The 23,205-nt window shown below is 43.6% G+C and overlaps 1 protein-coding gene across 1 annotated transcript in view; it reads right to left on the bottom strand.

Annotated features, from left to right (window-relative positions):
• Nucleotides 1–1,297: 1,297 nt before the first annotated feature.
• MBTPS1 (membrane bound transcription factor peptidase, site 1) overlaps nucleotides 1,298–23,205 on the bottom strand; it is a 308,154-nt gene continuing 286,246 nt past the window's right edge. Inside the window, exons 22-23 of the mRNA XM_033942001.1 lie at nucleotides 17,238–17,368; nucleotides 1,298–2,282 (exon numbers count right to left, since the gene is read on the bottom strand). Of these exons, the coding sequence (XP_033797892.1) occupies nucleotides 2,086–2,282; nucleotides 17,238–17,368 (328 nt within the window). The 3' untranslated portion in view covers nucleotides 1,298–2,085. The remainder of the gene's footprint in view (nucleotides 2,283–17,237; nucleotides 17,369–23,205) is intronic.

Genomic DNA, 23,205 nt, shown 5'->3' with positions numbered 1-23,205 from the left:
AGAGATTGGGGTGGAACTACTCCAAATGATTTCAATCGGAAGGGGTGGGACATGAATATAAAATGAGCAAAACCTACATCAGAAATAAATGCTTATTTGCTGTTGATATCCTTAGCTCACCTGTCAATTGCTGCTTCTTTCCTCTCCAAGGCTCTGGCAGGTGGTACTACCAGCTCATTGTTGCCTTCCATAAGAATAGCATCTTTGGCTTTCTCATATGGGCCTTCTCGTCTACACTTTCACTACCCAATACACCTAGTTAACTTCTACCTACCCATTATCAATACCTGATTTAACTTCCCCCTCTGTCCAATCTGGAGTCCCCATTCTCTTCTTCCCCTCAAAAGTTTCTAAGCCTGCTTTGTCAACAGCTCTTATTGTATCTACTCGTCTTGCATGGGATATGGTACCTCTCCCCTTTCTCTTCTTGCTTGCACTACTTGGTTCACTGATCATTGGCTGTCGGATCTATGCAGCTCTTCTATTCACAGATATAGGGTTTAAACAGTTATGAGCCACATAGGAGGCAGATGATAGAGATAGGGTTGGAAGGAGAAACAAAAATTTGGTATACTTTCTACCAGGTCTCTCTACCTTATAACAGGAAGTTATTATCCTTGGATTATTGCCAAATACTTTACCTCTAATCCCATATTGCCTGATTGCATCATTGTATGCAACCTTCTTTTCCGGGTCCTGCCTGTAGAATTCAGGAAATCATGTGACTCGTGGGATTGTGTGTGCTCTAATTACATTTGCATTAATTGCACAGTTCCCTGAAGTTTAATTTTCTAAATGACAGTAAAACTAAGCTTTTAGTCTATGGAACTGGCAGTAAGAAAACATTTTTTTTAGTAAATGCATAATCAAGCAAGGGAACTTGAGGCCAAAGTACAGTATGTGAGCAAGTATAGCCGAGTTAAAAAAAAATGTTTGGACAGTTTCTGCAGGAAAAATGCAAGAACAATTAACCAGACAGAGTTTGGCATCTCTATCACTTACTTCTGGAAGAGAGCCATATGGGATGGATTTTCCATGTGCAATGTGTTGTGTATCTTTAAGAGACCAAGACTACCCATTGTGAAAAGCAAGATTCTAGGCATAAAGGACCTTTGATCTGATTTAGTATAGTATATCTTGTATTCTTATTCAAAGATTTATTATATTATCGGGCACTTTGAACATTTTGGAATATATCTAGCTTGAAAGAGAAAGGTAGCAAAAAAATAGAAAAACTGGAAGAGGACTCTTTCAGCTGTTAAGTGCTTCAAATGGCAATAAAACACTGGCAAGGATATGATCAATTTCTTCATAATAAAGAAAAAATACAATTTTATTTTCATTTTCAACCATACAGAATACATACTTATTTTTACTATTTTAAAATAATGGATTTTCTCATCATAATTTACACAAAGGAAATGTCAGATACAATGTGCCCAAATCTGACCTTTAACAAAGTGCGAAGAAATGATCTTTCAATATGTTTTCAGTGTCACAGATCATGTAAATTTATTCATCTACTCTACAAAGGTGAAATCATAAACAAAATTATACAAACTTGGCAGTTGGCAATTATAAAAATAAATGGAAGATAAATTTCATTGATTTGTGTCAGTCCCTTATAAAAAGTTTTATGCGTCCTTTTGTATGGGATGTTAACCATGACAAGGTATTAGAAAACGCCATTCAACCCAATTTTTGAAAATTTGTATCCCTCAAATCACCAAGTCTTTAAAATTACTTTCTTCCTCTTCCCTTCCCCCAACAATAAATATAGAAAATAGTTTGTAACAAATTTGATCATTTAACAAAATAGGTGTTATTTCCTTTTTTCAGATGATGTAATATTAAAGCAGCCTTTAACATATATTAATGTCTTTGAGTTAAAGCTGCTTATAAGTTTTCAATCTATTTACATTGTCACTGAACATGTCTTTCATCTTAAGCCAAAGACTACAGAAGACAACCTATGTAAATAGCATTCCTAATCCCATTCATGTACAGTAAAGTTTCCATCCAAAGGGTGGTGATGTCCTGGCATTCAGTCAGCATCAGCAAGCAGTTTCTGGCAAGCTTCACCAATCAAACTGAAGGAGTCTTTGGCTGGTAGACCTGCTGTACAAGTTGAGGTCGCTTGATCCTTGGTTTTCGCCTCTTTGGCTTGCTCTTCACTTTATTGATTTGCACCACAAGGAAAGCCAAGACCACCATTGCGCCAAGGAAAGCAAAGACAGGAATAGTCTGTCCTACATCTTGGTTATAGTGGCCAGGCATTATTCCTTTCAAGAGAATAGGGGGAAAAATATAATTTGAATATATGTGTGTTAAAATGTATGGTACATATATTATTTTTATTCTTCAACATATGTTCAGAGAGATCTTCAACCCCTTAACAATTGAACAGGCTTATACAATATTTTCCAGAGAGCAGACTCTGATGACTATGTTTACATTTTTTTATTGATTGACATTATCACATTTTAACAGTAGAAAAATGTATAGTCAAACAAATATAAATAAATACATAAGCATGTCAAATGGCTAAAGTGAAACAAATGTACAGCAACAGATAAATACATTATGTAAAGAATAATCCGTCAAAGAACTAAGGCCCAGATTTACTAAAGTCAACGATCATTGCTAAACCTGTTTTCACAGGTTTAGCAACGATCGTTGCTAATCGACCCGATTCACAAAATGGCCCACCGCATGTTTTCCCCCGCAATTGCTCATTTTCCAATCTGGCCATGCAAATTAGTAAAATCCCATGCAAAATAGCCAAGTGATTGATTCACTTACATTTGCTTGGCTATTTTGCATCGGGTTTTACGATCCTAAAACCCGACTGCTGTAGACCTGTCGGTAATTGTGTTTTGGACAATTGGGGACTTCCTTAGGCTCCTCCCTAAGGAAGGCCCATCAGCAGGAAAGAGTGAGAATCCCTCCTGCTGTTTTTTTGGGGAGGGGGAGAAGGGGAGGTATTTATGGCCAGGAGGGAGTGGGCATTAGAGAATGACACGGGGGAAAAATTTGTCCCCATCACCGCCCCATCCCCGCAACCACTGTCCCTGCCCCGTCCCCATGATCAGGTGGCATATCAAAAATTTTATCAATTTGAGAAATTGTTTTCTCTTGACAGGAACGGCCACCATTTTGCCATCTGTCCAGATAGTTCCCATACTTTTAGAATATGAGAAGGTCCAGCAAGGAGAAATGAGAGGAGATGCCTCCTACCTCCTTGACCCTTAGGAGCTCCTTGGTCAGGCACCGAAGGTTTTTCAGGCCCCTTCTCAATGCTTCCAGAGGATCCTGGCCAGTTGCAGGGACAAGATCCATAGGCTGCAGCTTAGTGGGAAGCTCATAACAACTCCAGGGGACTTCCCAGGACAGCCCTTGTTCAGTGAAGTCTCTAAGGGAGCATCAAATGTGCATCAGATTCTTATTCTGGCCTCTGCTTCAGAGCAGGACTTGAGGAGGAAAAGGATGGAGGGGGGCCCTCTCCCCTTGGTAATCATTCCTAGTCATTAGATTGTTCTGCCACAAGAAACACTCCTTATTATGAGATGGTTTCAGCACTTCATATATCCAGCTGCCACAAGAGGAGGTCTCTGAAGGGGATCCAGTGGGGCTGCAGAAGCCATTGAGGGTTTGTTGCCTTCATAAGGCACTTTTTAGATGGTACTGGTGGAATGGGAGTCCCCTGAGTTGATTCTCAAGGGAACAAAGGTGATAGGTAAGTTGTAACCTCTCCCCATAGCGTTTGTTCCTCTCCACTCCACCTTTCATCCCTTACTCCCTCCCTGCCCCTTACATTCATGGCGGGCGATTTCTAAATTTCCTTCCTATGAGCAGCCGGAGCGTTAAAGTTGTGTGTGGCTGCAGGAAAGGTCGTCTATGATGCAACTTCTGGTTGCGTCAGAGATGACCTTTACGGCACACAAAGGCAACTTCAACGCTCTGTCTGCTCGTAGGAAGGAAATTTAGAAATCGCCCACCACGAGGGTAAGGGGCAGAGAGGGAGTGTGATTGGTGACCACGCGCATTCCCTCCCCCTTAACTGCGGGGACAAGGCCATTCACCGCTCCTCGGGGCAGTGAATGTCCTTGTCTCTGTAGCAGTGGAGAACACAGTTTTTTCTCCGTATTGGTGGGTTACCTGTGGCTAGCCGTGGGTAACAGCCACTGTGTCATTCTCTAGTGGGCATCCCCCCCTGCCGTTTTTTTTTTGGGGGGGGGAAGGGGGGAGGTATTTGTGGGCAGGAGGGAGCGGGCATCTCACCTGCCGTTTTTTTCAGGGGGGAGGTATTTGCAGGCAGGAGGGAGTGGGCATCCCTCCTGCCATGTTTTTTGGTCTAGGGAGGGAGGGGGCTTTGTCAGTGGTTTTGGGGAGGGCTTTTCATTTTTTTTTATTGGTCAGATATTTTGCATGTGTAATACACGCAAATTATCTGTGCCATTAAAAAAAATGAAAAAACTCCCCAAAACCCGGCAGAAGCCCTGACAGAAGGCTGCTTCTCCTGTCATTACTGTCAGGGCTCTGCGCATGTCTCAATCGCTCACTGAGCGATTGGGTCGGTGGGTTTGCATGCCAAATGATTTGCACCTCCGTGCAAATCATTTGCATGCAAACTTGATAGTGAATCAATCGCTGTTTGAAAATCAGCCAGAGAATCGGCCAACAGCGATTGAGTTGCTATCTTTAGTGAATCTGGGCCTAAATTCCTACTCCTCCCTCCTATCAATACACCATGAACGAATGAATTAATTCAAAAGAACACTTTGAAGTCTTATTCAAGGAACCCAAAAATTTAGTAATTGCTCTCTTCTCTGCCTGAAGCACAGAAAATTTCTTCATTTGTAAGAGCTTATGCGCAAGATTTCTCTATACTTTTTATTGATTTTCACAACCCACCCAATAAAGGAAGTTATAATAGCGAATGCATTCTAATAGTTTATGGCCCTAACCAATACGATCATAAATTCTTTCAAGACTTGGTTAAATTAGGACAACGCGACCCTACGAAACCATTACTAATCCTGGGCGATTTCAATCAAGTCATGGACCCAGAGCAGGATCGCACGGGTCCAGGCACGAGTCAATGCTCGAATTCACACAAGGGCCTACCATACTTATGTGACGTCCTGGACCTAGTAGATCCCTGGAGATTATTACATCCACGTGAGAGGGACTTTACACATCAGTCTCGGGCACATCAATCCTTTTCCAGAATAGATTACATCTTAGTGTCCACACCCTTATTCTCTCGGATTGAAACCTCAGAAATTGGTCCTCTTTCCATATCGGACCATTGCCCGATATGGATGGACGTACTTAAAGAGACATCTCATGTTTCCTGTGGGTGGCGTTTCCCATCTTATTTAATTGATAATCCAGACTTCATAACATACCTGACGGAGAAGTGGGAGGACTACCTTCGTTTTAATGCTCAGCATAGGGAGACACCTCTCCTATTCTGGGAGGCGGCCAAGTCAGTCCTTCGAGGAGACATTATATCTTATGTAGTGGCTTACAGAAAACGCGTGGCACGGGGCATTATCTGCCTTGAGCGGCAATACAAGACCCTTAAAAAACAACATTTAGCACATCCTACACCACGTTCTAATGAACAATTGATTTCAGCCCAGGTCGCCCTAAATGCTCTTCTTCATGAGCGTACTAAAAAATACTTATATTATGCACAACACAAATACTATAGATATGGGAACAAACCGGGCAGGTTACTCGCTTCCCTCACCAAATCAAGGAGGTCTGATAGATATATTCCCTGTTTGCATTTGCCTAATGGAACTAAGGTGACGGGCACAGGGGACATCTCTGACAGTTTTTTACGTTATTATAAACATTTCTACTCCTCGGTGGAGGGTGACCAGGGACCAGAGGCAGGGGACTTTTTGGAGGATGCGGGGATGCCCAGATTGTCCTCTCCTATGCGTACTTCCTTAAATAGACCAATACAGGGGAAGGAAATACAAATAGCGGTGAAACAACTAAGGAACCGAACATCCCCGGGCCCTGATGGATATCCCCCGGAATTTTATAAACTCTTACTCACACAACTTTGTGGACCCTTGGAGGCATACTATCAAGCGGCAGAGGAGGGGGGAGCATTTCCGGAGGGAGCTAATCATGCATACATAACATTACTTCCAAAACCAGGGAAACGAGAAACAGATATAGAATCATATAGGCCAATTTCTCTACTTAATGTAGATATTAAAATATTGGATAAGGTATTAGCCAATCGACTGGCCACATTGCTTCCTCAATTGATTGTGTCTGAGCAGGTTGGTTTTGTCAAACAGCGCCACTCGGTCCTCAACGTTCGCAGATTATTGACGGCCATTCACAGAGCTCAAGTAACACGTACAGATGGCATATTGGTAAGCTTAGATGCGGCAAAAGCCTTTGATAAAGTCAACTGGAATTACCTATTTTCTGTACTTTCTTACATGGGTTTTACCGGTTGGTTTTATGATATGATTCGATTATTATATACGTCACCCACTGCTAGCATTTTGGTGAATGGTACGAGGACGCCATCTTTCCAGATAGCACGGGGGACGAGACAGGGTAGTCCTCTCTCTCCTTTGTTATTCTTGCTCTATCTGGATCCCTTTCTGCGATCCCTGCAGAGAGACGACGGTATATTGGGTCTTCCGGAAGGGGGATCGCAATTACGTGTCTTGGCATATGCTGACGATATGCTGCTGACCTTAGCTGACCCTCAGGCTTCTCTGAACAGAGCGTTAGCCATCTTAGACGAATTTAGTTTATATTCCGGATTGATACTCAACTTTCAAAAATCCTTGGTACTTCCTCTGTCTCGAGAACTCCCAGCTAGGTGGAGGGGGCCATTTCCTCTAAAATGGGCAACCACTTCCTTGACATACCTAGGTATAAAAATACCAATAGACCTCACCAACTTATATTCAGAGAACGTCCTACCACTCTTGTCTCTCACTCGACAGAAATTGATAACTTGGAGGGACTTTCCTTTATCATTAATGGGGAAAATTGCTTTATATAATATGGTGCTGTTGCCCCAGTGGCTATACATATTTCAAATGCTCCCTCTTTTACTGTCCTCTAAACATGAGAAGGAGGTGGGGAGATACTTAACTTCTTATTTGTGGAATGGCAAAAAAGCTAGGATTTCATTGTCCATTTTGATGCTTCCTAGGGTCCAGGGGGGACTGGGCCTTCATAGCTTAAGACTGTTCTCTTGGGCGTGTCAAATGAGACACCTGAGTGATTGGTTCCGGGGGACCAGCCACTTTTCGGCTACTCCTTCGGAACTAGTCCTTTGTTCCCCATACCACTTTAGTTATTTGTTGCACACATTACATCTCCCTGGGAGACCTCCACCAGTTGGAAAATTTCTTTTTCAACCGTTACGCCAAGTGTGGAGACGTTTATGTAAAATGCTAAAGATCGATCCAACAGCTACAGCTTACCTGCCTTTCCTGGACAATAAAGACTTTCCACCTGGGACTTCCAAATTTCCGGTATCGGTGTGGAGAACGTCCAATCTGCAATATATTTCTCAGGTGGTAACAGCACAGGGCACTGTTCCACCATTCCCGGTGATGCAGACTGAATATCACTGGACACCTCGGGACTGGTTGGCGTATGTCCAGATGACATCTTATATTCGCTCTCTCCCATCAGCAGGGCTCACAAACCATAATCAGGAGAAGATTTCGGAAGCGTTATGTTTAACGGCACAGACCCAAATTCCATTGAAATTCCATCTACGCTATCTGCGTGAAAGTTTGGGGTCCATTTCTTATGAAGTATACTCGGCCCGCTGGTCAGGGGATTTGCTGTGTGAGGTGACCGGCCAACACATTCAACAGGGTCTTAAATCCATTCAAACTATTACCTCTCAATCGACCCTCATTGAAACGAACTATAAATTCTACTTACGACTGTACAGATCACCAACCTATCTGTATCATGCAAAACTTAGCACAACAGATGCTTGCATTAAATGTGCCCAACCAAGAGCAACATTGGGTCACCAGTTTTGGACATGCCCATTGGTACAGGGCTTTTGGATACAACTGCAGCTGCATATTGCTTCAATGTGGCAACAAGGATATGTTAATCGTCCGGAACTGTTGTTTACGATGGACTCACTTCCCCGGGGGCCCCCGAAGGGCTTTCGAGGCTTTTTGGCCCAGACTTTCCTTATGGGAAAGAAAACAATACTACATAATTGGATTACATCAGACCCACCAACGTTGTCATTCTGGAGAATTCTGATGCTTCGACAAGCATCGCTGGAGCGAATATCTTTAACTTCCTTGGACTCTCCCAGAGGCCATGTATTTTGTTCTGTTTGGGAACCCTTTTGGTTAACGTTGACTCATAGAGCCCGTAGTAACCTATTGAACCCGTAATAGATTGACTGCTGGAGGATACTTGTTGTTGTAGAAGGGAGTTGGTGGGGTGGGGTGTTGGGAAGAGGGAAGGGGAGGGAGGGGGGCTGATAATTGTTTGACTTGTGTATTTCTGCTTTTATTGTAAAATCAATAAACATATTTAAACATAATAGCGAATGCATGATGATAAAATTATAAAGGACAAAATGCCCTACATTCACATCTTAGTAACTAAGTTGCAATTCCTCCTGTCTTTCCTACCCCTCCATCGAACTCAACCCATTACCCCTCAATATTCTTAAACTTCCAAGTTGCTTCAATGTAGCAGTGTGCACTTGAGGTTACAGTGTTCCCAGGAAGAGTTCCCATGTGTTTAGGAAACTTCTTTATCGCCTTCCCAGCTGTTTCTGTTGACATGCCTTCCATTATGTATTTATTTTTATTATTTATTGATTTTCATACTGAAACAACCTATAAAGTTCAGAGCAACTTACAGTAAGAACCCTCCCCTTCCTACCCAGATATAACTGGGAAGTACAGTAATAATTTAAATTTATGAAAAGTACATACAATTAACTTCTTAAAACAAATAAATTTTCAGTTGTTGCCTAAAAACTAAGTAGACACTAGGAGATAAAAAAATAGCAAACTAGTCTGCCTGAAAAGAAAAAATTAGGTTCTTACCTGCTAATTTTCTTTATTTTAGCCCTTCCAGGCCAGCACAAAAACTGATGGGTCACCACGACCAGCAGGTGGAGACTGAGACATAAACCTTTGGCTGTAGTATAAATGAGCTGTGCAATCCCAATCAGTCTGACGAATAGCCAAGCAGAACTAAGAAACTAAGAACTATGAACTACAACAGCAACAACGCTCCAAGAAGGAGAATAGTAACTAAGAAAAATACTGTTGCATATTGAATAGAATAAGAACCTTCAAAAATGTCCCAATTCGCCAGATTAACTAAACGCTGCTGTTCTTTTACACTCCCCTAACACACCAAAACAAAACGATACCGCAGAAAACCCTGTACTCTTCAAGCAAAACTCTGAATAAAAAATGACAGGGCAGGGATTGTGCCGGTCTGGAGAGACTAAAAGAAAAAAAATTAGCAGGTAAGAACCTAATTTCTACTTCTTTATTGACCCTCCAGACCGGCACAGAAACTGATGGGAAGTACCAAAGCAGTACCCATCATGGGTGGGACCTCTGAAGGGCCGCCACAAGAACACCACGTCTCATGCCTGAACGCCTACACGGTTGTGTCGCACAAAAGAATGGAGAGACCAAACCGCAGCTTTACAGATATCCACCAGAGATACAAGAGAAGACTCCACCCAAGAAGCTGCCTGACCCTGAGTGTAATGAGCTTTGAGAAATTCCAGACCCGGCTTCTTCTTCTGAAGGTTTGCAGAAGTGATAGCCTCCTTGATCCATCGCGCAATGGTATCCTTAGAAGCACTGTCCCCCCTACGAGGACCTGCTAAGAGGACAAAAATACAATTCGATTTCCATAACTCCTGGGTCCGCTGAACATAAGAGCGAAGGACCCAACAAACATCCAACTTGCGCAATTGACTCTGCTCCAAAGAATCCTGCCAACTATTGTAGGTAGATTTATGGGTATAACTAATTAGTGCTACATAAACACGTCACATGCACATCTCGTTTCTAGGACAACCCATAACTACAACCACGGATTTGGATTTTTGCCTGCTTATATGAATACAGAGACCAAAGCTATATGAAATATTTTATTATAGATATAAAAATATAATTCACAAGCCAGCAGTAAATAATAACTAATTATTGTTCACAATATATCTGAATACATACATATATCTCAGCATATAATTATTACACAGTAATTACTAAGTAAATTAGCAAATATGACTAATTCTTACACACTAGGTACAATTCCTTATAATACTCTGATCATAGCAGAAATATAATAGCTTATCACCAAGGGAACTTAACTTTCCTATCCCAGAACCAATAGAATTTTATCTAGCCCAGCTGATAAAATAGATAATTCCTTTTCTTACCCTTCAGATTAGGCCTCAGCCGACCAGGGAGATGGAATCTGTCTGTTTTCCTCAGCGCAGATGAGAAAATTCCTTCAGGTTAGATAAGGCAGTCTGTCACTGGAAAAAGATGTAATGTCTGTCTGCCAAAATTCCTTATGCGATAGAAACAAGATCTTTGTAAAAGGCAGTTCTGTGTTTTCACTCTCCTTTGAGAGCAGGTCACAAGAGGTACTTCTATCAGTTCTTATGGTTGGGGTGTGTGCAGAGAAACTTATGCTTGGATCCGAGCTACCTCACATCCCAGCATAGACTAATTCTTTTTTAGACACCTTCTCCTTAGTTTAGGTCAGATGACCCCCCTCTAGGACCAATCCAAAAACAGAACAGCATAAATCAATAGCCTTTCTATACAGGATCCTTGAAAGGCGCCTCAGTAGATAAGAACAGCATAGCACAGCTCCTACATCCCCCAGATTCACAAGAACTGAGCATGTATCAATAGGCATATGTCCTTGACTGGAACACATCATTTTTGTAAACATATCCAGAATGCATCGGGCATAGGCATCAGGCAGCAAAGATGGATCTTGCAGAAACAGGTTCAGGCTTTCTGACATGAGTGAGGCCTAACTTTAATTTAATTTAATCTAATTCTTATATACCGCTAATAACCGTGAGGCTTCTAAGCGGTTTACAAAAATGATGCAATTAAAAGATACAATAAAATAAAAAAATAAGATAGGTACTTGGAAATTCCCTAACTGTCCCAAAGGCTCACAATCTAACTAAAGTACCTGAAGAAACAGTTTATGAAAAGTAAAAATAAAAATATAAAAGACAGAGGTAGAGATAGAGATAGAAATGAATATTCCAACAAGTAATGAATAAATAAGTTAAAGATAGAATTAAAAATAATAATTAAAGTAAATAAAATAGAGATAAAAATAAGTATAGAGAGAAATAAAAATAAAATATATTCGATTCGCCTTCTTCCACTCCATCGGTATGAATGACCTAACTGGTCGCCATCTTGTTGGAAAGTTAAAAATAAAATCAAAACAGTCTAAACAGAAGTCCAGCTTGAAATGTCTTCACTGCTTAGGCTGCCAATTTCCTGAAGGCGCCAGTCGATCCTTGTCAGCACACCGGATGCCTCATAGGAGAGAGAGAACGAGGATACAGCAGTCAGCCATCCCCAACATGGCTATCCCACCGGCTACACGCCGCATCAGCCGGGCAACCACCACTATCCTCGTCGGCGCATCAGCCGGGCAACCGCCACCCTCATCCTCAGCGCATCAGCCACAGGCCATCTCCGACGACACGAAGTGTCACTTCCATTTCGGCAGCTTCAATCTTGTTCTTCCGCTGTCTGTGGTGCCTTTGGCCTGCTGATGTTGTTGTCTGTCCACCCTCCAATTTCCTTCCTTTCCTTTCCCTGGCCAAATCTCCTCACCCATCTCGGCGGCAGCAATCTCCCCGCCACTGACCTCCTCAGACATATTGCGGCTGTCAGGCACAGCGTAGTCCCACCGGTGGTGCAAAGGAGCCGAAACCAGATCCCTGCTACCCTCAATCAAGAAGTTGTGAGGGCCCAGGCCAACATCCCTCAACCGCCATGGAGCCAGTCGTGCAGCAGGGAGGAGGCCCTTCAACCGTTGGATCAGAGCCAACGGTCAAACCGAAGAGTTGAGTGATGTGATATAAAATTAGAGGTGTAAAAATAAGAATGGAGGCTCCAGACCAATGGAAACAAAGTCAAAAATAAACTCAATAAAACAGAAGATCAAAAAAAACTACATAAAATATAAGCAAGGTAAAAGAAAAAGAAAAAAGTGGGTTGAGGGAGACTGCACAGCTGATGACCAACTGGCCGCCATCTTGGGGAAAAAAAAAAAAGTGTGAGGAAGGAACCATTCCTACACTACCCAAGACTGGGAGGACCACAGACTGGTTGACATGAAAAGGTGAGACCACCTTTGGCAGAAAAGAAGGAACTAGCCGCAGCATGACCCGCTCTCTAGAGAACTCCAGGAAGAGAGGCCTACAAGAGAGAGCCTGCAGCTTGGAAACGTGTCTTGCAGAAGTAATGGCCAACAGGAAGACCACCTTAAGAGTAAGGTCCTTCAATGTGCAGGAGCCCAGAGGCTCAAAAGGAGGGCTCACTAGCACGGAAAGTACCAGATTGAGATCCCAGGCTGGAACCGAAGGCCACACCAGAGGTGAAGCAGTTTAGCTGCTCTCAAAAAACAAATCGCATCCGGAGAAGAGGCCAAATGCCGACCATGCAACAAACCACAAAATGAAGACAAAGCTGCAAGCTGAACCTGGAAGGAGAAACAGGCAATCCTGCAAACACTCCAAAATGTGAGGCAAAGAGGCGCAAAGGGGAACCACGCTATGTGTGGAGCACCACTCCTCAAAGATATGCCAAACTCACACAGGAACCCAATGGGTAGAGATCACCTTATCTTAATAACCTTTCTTACTTAGGCGTTCCCTTTCAAGAGCCAAGCCATAAGATAAAAGGGATCCAGATTGAACATTGGAATGGAACCCTGCATCAGAAGGTTGGGTGAGAAGGCTAGCAGAAGAGGATCTGCCACTAGAAGACGAATCAGACTTGCGTGCCATGGGTACCTGGGCCAGTCTAGAGCTACCAGGGTCACGTAGTCGAGGTGAGAAGCAATGCAAAGAAGGACTTTGTCCACCATTGGCCATAGGGGAAAAAGTACAGGAGGTTGTCCATCGGCCAAGGCTGTACCAGAGCATCCAGCCCCTTGGCCTGAAAATCTCCTAGCCAATTGAAGAACCATGGCGATTTGGCATTGACACTCGTGGCGATCAGGTCCATGACTGACTGGCCCCAAGCAGAACAATCAACTCAAAGGCTGCGGGACTGAGACACACACTCACTGGGATCCAGCACATGACGACTGAGGAAGTCCGCCTGGACATTCTCCACTCCCACAGTGTGGGAAGCAGAGATGTCCAGAAGATGAGATTCTTCCCAAGCCATGAGCAAAGAAGCCTCCTGTGCCACCAGACGATTCTTGTTCCCCCATGACAATTGACGTAAGCCACCCCTGTGGCATTGTCCAAGAGAACCTGAACTGACTTGATTGTCAGCAATATCTTGAACACTAGTAACGCCAACCAAATGGCTCTGGTCTCCAGAACACTGATGAACTAGGACGCCTACTCTGGAGACCAGCTGCCCTGAACTGAGCAACCGAGACACTGAGCTCCTTAACCAAGGAGACCGGCATCCATAAGAAGCAGTGTCCACAGAGGTTAATCCAGACTCACTCCCTGTACCAGATTGGTAGATGTAGCGACCAGTGGAGGCAGCGATAAATGAACTCCCAAAGAAGAACGGGAGAGTCCAAATTGTGGATCTGAGGCAACCACAGCCGGAGAAGAGCATACTGAAGTAGGCACATGTGAGCCCAAGCCCACCTGACCACGTCCAGGGAGGCCGCCATTGACCCCCAAGACCTGTAGAAAATCCTGCGCCTGAGGACACCGACAATCCATCAGAAAATGAATCTGAGACTGCAACTTGTACACTCGGACCTCTGGGAGGAATACTCTCCCCAAGCTGCTGTTAAAGAGAACCACAAGGTACTCTAGGCATTGAGACGGAGTCAATCGGCTTTTGGACAAGTTGACCACCCATCCCAGTGACGGCAGGAACTCCACAACCTGAGCTGTAACCTGGGAGCTCTCCTGACAGGACTTTGTTTGAATCAACCAGTCGGCCAGATCAGGATGTGTAAGGCCGCCGTCACAACTACCATAATCTTGGTGAAAGTCCGCGGAGCCGTGGCCAGACCAAAAAGGAAGCGAACAAAATTGATAGTGTTTTTCCAAAATTGCAAAGTGAAAGAAACGTTGGTGGGAGGCCTGAATCAGAACATGCAGGTAGGCTTCCGTCAAATCAAGAGAAGTCAGAAATTCCCCAGGCTGGACTGCCAGAATGACAGGACTCACGGTCTCCATGTGAAAAACCAAGATTTCTGCCGGCACTAAATTCATGCCAAAATTGTGTTATTTTTTACCTTTGCCAAACTCTAAAACTGGCGATTTTAGGGTTTTTGAGGCAGGGGAACAGAGGGGAACACTCAGAAACCACCAAAACCCCACGTTTTAAACCTCCCCCGATGTCTCACATAGGCTGTCAGCCTGGTTTACTCATTGTGACCTGAGATCAGACAGAAGTGCTGCAAGCCTGCTTCCAGCTCTCTCACAGTAGCCAGATGATTCAAATCACTGCTACAAATCTGGGAATGCTTCACCAATTTGATCTTCAGGCTGCCAGCCAGACTCCCTTGTCTGACTACACTTCCACCCCTGCAGACCACCAGATGTGCACCTGAACGGGTGGAGGTGCAACGACGCAACCCGCCCCCTGCGAGACTGTTGAGCCTCCTAAGGGTGCCCAACAGTCTGCGCTCAAACCCTGCTTAATAGGAGGTGAGACCACTTCAGGGACGGCCCTAAGCTCTGGATAAAACTAAGCAGGTTGGCTAACAGGTACCCAGTGGGATTGGCATATCAGCTACAGTCTGTGAATATATATAAGTAAGCTGAGCTTCAAAATTGCTCCAAGCACTGAACTACCAGAAAAGGGAACAGAATATAAAAATAAGAAAATAGGGAGAGCAGAGCAGAACACACACTACAGCAACCATGCATGCAGAAGGAAAAAACTGTAGAGAGTGCTAAACTGTTCAGTGAAGTAAGGAAATAACCCTAATGTCTAGAATGTCTCACCTATTGCAGTGGGAATATATATATTTTTGTCAGTACCTCAGTTGTGTGTCTTTGTGTTTACATAGAAACATATAGAATATGACGGCAGAAAAGGGCTATAGCCCATCAAGTCTGCCCACGCTAATGACCCATCCCCAGACTTCACCTGGCTAGAGATCCCACATACATATCCCATTTCTTTTTGAAATCAAGCACGCTGCTGGCGTTAATCACCTGCAATGGAAGATCATTCCAAAGATCGACTACCCTTTCGGTGAAGAAATACTTCCTGGTGTCGCCATGAAATTGCCCACCTTTGATTTTCAGCGGATGACCTCTTGTGGTTGAAGGTCCTTTAAGAAAGAAGATATCATCTTCCACCTTGATGCGGCCTGTGATATATTTAAAAGTCTCAATCATGTCCCCCCTCTCTCTACGTTCCTCGAGCGAGTATAGTTGCAGTTTATTCAGTCTTTCCTCATATGGGAGGCTCTTGAGTCCCGAGACCATCCTGGTGGTAATTCGCTGAACCGACTCGATTCTCCGCACATCTTTTTGATAATGTGGTCTCCAGAATTGAACACAATATTCAAGATGAGGTCTCACCATGGATCTGTACAGGGGCATTATGACTTCGGGCCTCCGGCTAACGAAACCTCTACGGATGCATCCCACCATTTGTCTAGCCTTGGATGCAGCTTTCTCCACCTGCTTGGCAGTTTTCATGTCTTCACTAATGATTACTCCCAAATCACGTTCTGCCCTAGTCCTAGCTAAGGTCTCACCATTCAGAGTGTAAGTTCTGCATGGGTTTTTGCTGCCAAGGTGCATGACCTTACATTTTTTGGCATTAAAGCCCAGCTGCCAAGTCGAGAACCAATGTTCCAATAAGAGCAGGTCCTGCTCCATACTGTCGGGTAAGGTGCTGTTATCTACTATGTTGCATAGTTTGGCGTCGTCGGCGAATAGTGTTATTTTACCTTGAAGCCCTTGAGTCAGGTCTCTTATGTATATGTTGAAAAGGATCGGTCCCAAGACCGATCCCTGTGGCACTCCACTGGTCACCTCCAATGTATTGGAGGGGGTACCGTTAACCACCACCCTCTGGATTCTACCGCTTAACCAGTCATTGACCCATGTCGTCAATATCACTCCCAATCCCATCGAAGTCATCTTGCTCAACAATCTGCGGTGCGGGACTCTATCAAAAGCTTTGCTGAAGTCCAAGTACACGACGTCTAGAGACTTCCCCATATCCAGTTTCCTTGTAACCCAGTCAAAGAAGCTGATCAGATTGGATTGACAGGACCTTCCCTTTGTGAATCCATGCTGCTGGGGATCCTGTAGATTCTCCTCGGTCAGGATCGTATCTAATTCTTGTTTAATAAGTCTTTCCATGAGTTTGCTCACTATTGAGGTGAGACTGTAATTTGCAGCTTCCGTTCTGCAACCTTTTTTGTGCAATGGAATGACGTTAGCTGTTTTCCAGTCCATGGGGACTTTTCCGGTACTTAGGGAAAGATTGAACAGCACGGATAGCGGTTCCACCAGGACATCACACAACTCCCTAAGAATCCTGGGGTGTAGATTGTCCGGTCCCATGGCTTTGTTCACCTTGAGTTTTGATAGTTCGCCATGGACGCTGCTGGGTGTAAACTTGAAGTTTTGAAACGGGTCTTCCGAGGTTTGCCTTGCTTGCAGTTGTGGACCGGTCCCCGGCGCCTCACAAGTAAAGACTGAGCAAAAGTATTCATTTAGTAGTTTGGCTTTATCATGGACAGATGGACAAAGCCTTCCTAACAGGGACTACAGCTTCTGCAAAATGCACCTCAAATCACTATCATATTTGTAAACTATTCGTTCACATATAGTGTAATTTGGATTAGGTGTATGCCACTGTTAGAAAGATTATTATACTAGGGTGGGAGTAGTTGTTAAAAGAAAGAAATTAAGGGATGATGTGCTATGATGAAGAGAACCAAGTGCTGAGTATGCCACAACATGAAAAATGTTGAGAATAACTAGTAGATAACTATCTGGCACTCACCTCCTGGAATGTCCCAGGCTCCACTTTCTCCAGGAGAGAGGGGCCTCACTTGGGGGCGGTTCTGATGAAAATTAGGCAATGCCACCTTATCCAAATCAACCGACAGCAATTTTTGATGTTTCCAAAGGTTACTAGAGAACATAACAAATTAGAAGATTAAGCATTCATTAGGTTTAGTGGATCACATAGATTACAACTACTAGTTCTTTTTATTTATTTAAAGTTATTCTTAGAACAGATCAATTGTGCAGACGATGCTACAGAAAACTCTCTCTCTTTCACATAGACCTTCACCCAGTATAGAATAAGTAACCACAAAATAAAAATATAAATAAAAATTAAACTGAATATTCAAGAAGCCATATTCTTCATATAGTGCAACACTAGAGAAAGAGAAAACAATGTGTGACCTCCTGTATTGTGCAAAATATAAAGAGAGCAGACACAAATTTCTGAAAAGTGACATATTCCAATCACTATATAATATGTTAAACAAATGTAAATACAAGAAAAAATATATTTTTTAACTAGCTTTTGTCAGCCTAGCATTGCTAGCAGTCAGCATTTTCGGTTGACCAAACCAATGTCAGCAAAGGCCTATGGGACATTATATCAATCTGACTCTGGAATGTTGATGCAGATAGACCCTAAATGCTCCTGCATAGAATTCACATACATTAAGCATCCAGCCAGACTGAATTGTTTATCAAGAAGATAGGCTACCTGAATGGGACAAAGAAGCTGGAGACTAATCCCATCCACCATGCCTGCAAGTATCACATCTTCCTTATCAATTAAACTATCCATTGTTTCAAACAGTTTACAAATTATTAACAGAAAGATACTGGGACATACAATAGTTTCTATTTTTAGAATAAGACTCCAATCTATAAAAGCTTCCTCTCTCGCTCTCTGGAACCCAAAGCTTGGAACATCACCCCCCTTTTTCTTTCTACCTCTTTCTTTGTCCTCACAGCACCTATTCAGGAAGTTGTCTTTTCTCTCTCATTCACAAGAGCACAGAAGCAGTCTCTGTATTTGTAAAGCTTATTTCCATGTTTTATTTTTATTTACTTAACATAGTTATCACACTATTTTATCTTAAAACTAAAAATAGAATTCTTTTTTCTACCTTTGTTGTCTGGCTATTTACTTCTTTCAGTCTCTGGCTTCTGCTTTCCTCATCTTGCCAGGATTGCCTGTCAATTTTCTCTCCTCCTTTTCCTTTCAGCTTTCTTCAGTTTATTTTCTGCCTTTGTTCAGATTTTTTTTTCTTACTATCCAGTCCTCAATTTCTCTGTTTTCTGTATCTACCTACAACTTACCACCTTTTTCACTCACCCTGACTCTCTTATTCCACTTCCTCTTAATATTATACTATGTCCTCTTCCCCACCACCCACTGTCTGCCCCTTCTCTCCCAACTTCCATCCAGCATCTGCCCCCTCTCTCCTTCCCACGTCCATCGAGCATGTGCCCCCAGTCCTCCCCACGCCCATCCAGAATGTGCCTTTCTATCCTCCCCATGCCCATCCAGAATGTGCCTTTCTATCCTCCTCACATCCTTCCACTAAGTGCCTTTCTGTACTCCCCACATCTGTACAGCATATGGCTTCTTCCCTAAACCAGCAGCAATGGCAAAACAAAACACAAAGGTCATGGGGCCATATTTTACTTACCTGCAGCTGCTGGCTATGCCCCAAAACAAGTAAAGTCAAAGGGGTGAAGCTGGCAGCAGTGGGTAAGTGCAATATGGCCCTTCGGTTTTTATTTTGTTATTCCACTGCTGCTGGACACAGAAACTGCAGGGTGGTGCAGTGGTTGTGCAGCTAGCTAGTTCAGCTGCTTGGTCTCTTATTAGGAGGTGCACAGCTATACAGCTTACAGGGAACACTGATCTCAATCCTTTTCTGTCATTATCCTCTAAAAGGTTTATTTTTAAGGTGACTGGATATTGTGCAGGCTAACTTTTAAAGAGAAACTCCTCATGGAATATCCCTTTGAAAACGTACAACTGGAAGGGAGAAAAGTACGTAGAGAAATTATTTTAAAAATTTATAGCGCACAACATCCCACACTTCTGCACAGGTTACAAAAATACATACATAATAAAATTATAATAAACAAACAATTATATCACAATTAGATATTACTTACAATTTTTAAGGCACAGCACAATTCTGTACCCTCTAATAGAACCCTGGGAAGCTCAGGCAATTCAGTTTTAGATAAAGCAGTGGAAAATAGTTGCTGAACTAATGCAAAAATATTTGCTCCACAAGAGTAACAGAAGTTAACAAAAATAAAAACTCTGCTTTAAGGATATGAAGAAACAAATAATGGTGGGCAGCTGGACTCACCTGCTGCGACTAAAGGAAAGAAAATTAACAAATAAAATCTAATTTTTCTTTGGCATGCACACCAGATGGAGTCCAAATGAAGGTGTAAAAAATAATTCCTAAAGATGGAAGAGGGATTAGTTGCCCTTGTTCTGAGAACTGAAGTTCCAAATGCAGCTTTTTCCCTAGACACCAAATCCAAGTGATAGTGCTCTGCAAAAGTACATAGAGAATACCATATTGCTGCTTTATAGATATCTGAAGGAGACACTGCATTACAATCTGCCCCTCTAATGGAGTGTAGTCTCACAGTTGTAGGTAACTGTCTCCCCGCCAAAATATATGCTGAATAAATTATATCTTTAACAAACAAGCAATGGTAGTTTTAGACACACAGTTTTCTTTTTTTAATTATTTAATCAGTACTGCATACAAGCATAAGAAATTACAGAAACTATTAATAAATGCAACACACAGGAGGATCACGTGACGATGTGAGCGGAGTGGTCGTGTCTCAGGTCTGCTCCCGGGCCATGCTCCACATTGCTGCTGGTATCGCGTCCTACCTTTTAATTTTGGGCTGCCGCTTTGCTAATTAGGCCTTGCACATGGACAAATTTCTGCATCCCTCCATAGCAGGTATGGCCAGAAAAACCACGAAGAAGCTACGGGAGGCAGGCAGGGATGGAGCAGACAAGATGGCGCTGCAGCCATAGTTGCTGGCTTCCCCAGAGTCCTCACCCGCCCAGCTGACACAGCTTACTAGCGCTGTGAAATGCGCGCTGGAGCCCCAGCTTGAAAAATTATCGTGTCAGCTGGGGTAGGTGGATACCTTATTGGTGTACACGGAGTGGCATACGGGGGAGTTGGAGCGGAGGATGGCAATTTGGAGGCAGCTCCCAAGATTGCAGCCTTGGAAAAACAGGTCGCTGAGCAGGCCGCCAAGCTGGATGACCTAGAAAATAGGTCCAGGAGGGGGAACCTCTGCTTCGTGGGGTTGTCTGAAGACCTAACCGAGCAACAACTTGGTACCCTTCTCACCTGACTCCAGAAAGAGCTGCCCCTGCCTGCTGATATGGGGTCCATTTGTTTTGAGAGGGCTCATCGCTTGGGACAGGCTGCGGAGGGTCAACAGAGGCCGCGAGCAGTAATAGCCAAAGTGCACAATTTTTTACACAAAACTGCTTTGCTGCGGTCCTATAGAGATCACCGGGATACTTTAACCTACAATGGCAGCAGAGTCCAGATCTTCCAGGACTATTCTCCTGTGCTGCAGCTTTGCCGGAAAAAATTCTATCCTATTTGTGATTCCTTGGCTGATAAGAAGATTTGTTTTCTTTTTCTTTATCCTGCAACTCTAAAAATTTTCCATCAGGGTTCCTGGAAGGTGTTTGATTGTGCAGTTCGGGCGCAGGCTGTTTTGTACACTCTTAATACTTGACTCTCCAGCCTTTGGTTACCTTGATTGTTGATGGTGTTGTTCTAGCTTGGTTTGATACCTGGAACCGGATGCCCATTCCTGAGCTTGATGGGCAGTGCATGGGTGGCTGGTGATGTGGGGGGGGGGGGAGCCCTATGTGTTTTGTGATTCTCCCCAGCGCTTGCGCTGAGTTTGTGGGTCTAGTGCCCAGGTGGTTCAAGTGGAGTTGGGGTATTGGAGTTGGTTCTTGGGGTGTGGGTTTGGGGGCGGTTTGTAATCTGGATTTTGGGGTGGTCCTCTGTTTTTCTTTTTTCTGGTTTTGTTTTTCTTCTGTTACTTGTGGCTTCCTACGGCAGTTACTTCATGAAGATGGATTTCCAGATGTCATAATTTTTCTGCCAAGGCTTCTCCTTACCTGGCTATTAGAGACAATCTGCACTTTCCCGTGGGTACCTCTTCTCCGGACTTCCAACTCTAGGCACAGAAGGGCATCCATTATCTTTTCCATGTGCTTACAGAAGAGGGCAGGATGATGCCCTTTTCAGACTTACAACGGGAGTTTTCTCTTTCTTCGCGGGATATTTTTCCATACCTACAACTTTGTAATTACATTCGGAGAATTTGTTGGACTGATTTGACTGAAGATGTCCAAGAGGAAATGGGATTTTTATTTACCTTACGGACTCAAAATAAAGTTCCTCTACGATTCCATCACAGAGCTCTATTAGACTCTTCTCCAGCCCTTATATACAGAGCTTATGCTGCAGCGTGAGAGTTGGATCTTTCCATTACACTGTCAGAAGCTACTTTCAAATCCTTTGTTCTCGCTATTCGAAAGGTCACATCCAGCTGGGAACTCCAGTATAAATTTGCTCTTCGTCTACATCTCTCCCCCGCCGGGCTTATTTAGCTGTAATAGCTATGACCTCAGGCTGTCCCAAGTGTGGATGCCGGGAAGCTACTTTGGGATATATGTTCTGGCAGTGTACTCCGGTGCAACGTTTTTGGGACCTGTTATTGCGGGCTCTCTCCTCTCTCTGGAAGTGCGGAGTAAAGCTGGAGGCAAATGTCCTTTTTGATGTTTTTTCTTTGCAATCTCCTACTCTGAAGGATTAGCCTGCTTTTCTTCAACAATCGATGCTTCAAGGAAAAAAGACAATTTTGTTGCTCTTCGCTGGAGCAGTGGGCACCTACTCGTTACCTATGGAGACAACATATGACCACTTTGCTGAAAATGGCGCGCATCCAGCTTAGAACTCTGGAATCTGCAGCAGGCCGGCGGTTTATGCACATTTGGGGGCCCTTCTGGAATTCCTTTTCTCCTGTTGCAAGGAGTAGACTTATGAACTTCTGAGCTGCTGTACATGTCACAGGATGTAATTCTTGTTCTTGCTCTTTCTTCTCGTCCTATTTTTTTCCCCTTGTTTTCTCTCTTTTTTATTTCTTTGCTCTCTTGCCTTGGGGTGGGTGGTTGGAGGGGGGCGGATGAGGCGGGCAGGGATTGGGGTTGGAGGTTGAAATTGTAAAATGTTTGAGCTTGCTCTTCCCTGGTTGTGATGTTCTTTCTTTGTATTGCTGGTTTACGTGTTGGTATGTTTGTTCTTTGTTGCTCAATAAACAAGATTTAAACATAAATGCAACATACAAAGTATCCACCTAGTAACAGAGATAACAGTATTATTCAATTCCTCTCCCCAGTGGACTTTTAGCCAGAGAGAGAGAGGGAACCATCACTATTCTAACTACGAGTGCAGTGCCACAGGGGTGGGTCTTGGGAGCGTGTGCAGTCGTGAGTCCGAAGGTCCCCCTTTTCCTGTGGAGTGTTGCAACTGTGCTTTGGCCACCCTGTTAACTGCAGTTTGGGAGCTTCCTGGGCCTCTGGAGTGACCTGGCTGCGGTCTCACATGGATCACAGCGGGATGGGAATGCACATGTCTGTGAAGGATAGACTGGATGGTTTTGAACGCTTGTGTGCTGCCAAGTATCTTTCTTCTACGGGCTTGTAGCGGGAAACCAGTCTGGATGGCATTTCAGATTGTGTACCGAGATCAAACAGCAATGGAAACTCTTCCAAGCTTAATAGTGTGCATTTTCAACCTGCATGCAGTTGATTGCAGTGAACCTGATGAGACCTCGCTGCTGCTTTCATCATGATCTTGGGCTAGCTTCCAACTGGATATTACTGCTTGTAATATTGTGATTACCGGCAT

This window comes from Geotrypetes seraphini, chromosome 4 (genome assembly GCF_902459505.1).
Source record: "Geotrypetes seraphini chromosome 4, aGeoSer1.1, whole genome shotgun sequence".
Classification (NCBI taxonomy): domain Eukaryota; kingdom Metazoa; phylum Chordata; class Amphibia; order Gymnophiona; family Dermophiidae; genus Geotrypetes; species Geotrypetes seraphini.
The sequence above is the reverse complement of the archived record's forward strand: the minus strand, read 5'-3'. Positions and strand labels throughout refer to the sequence as shown.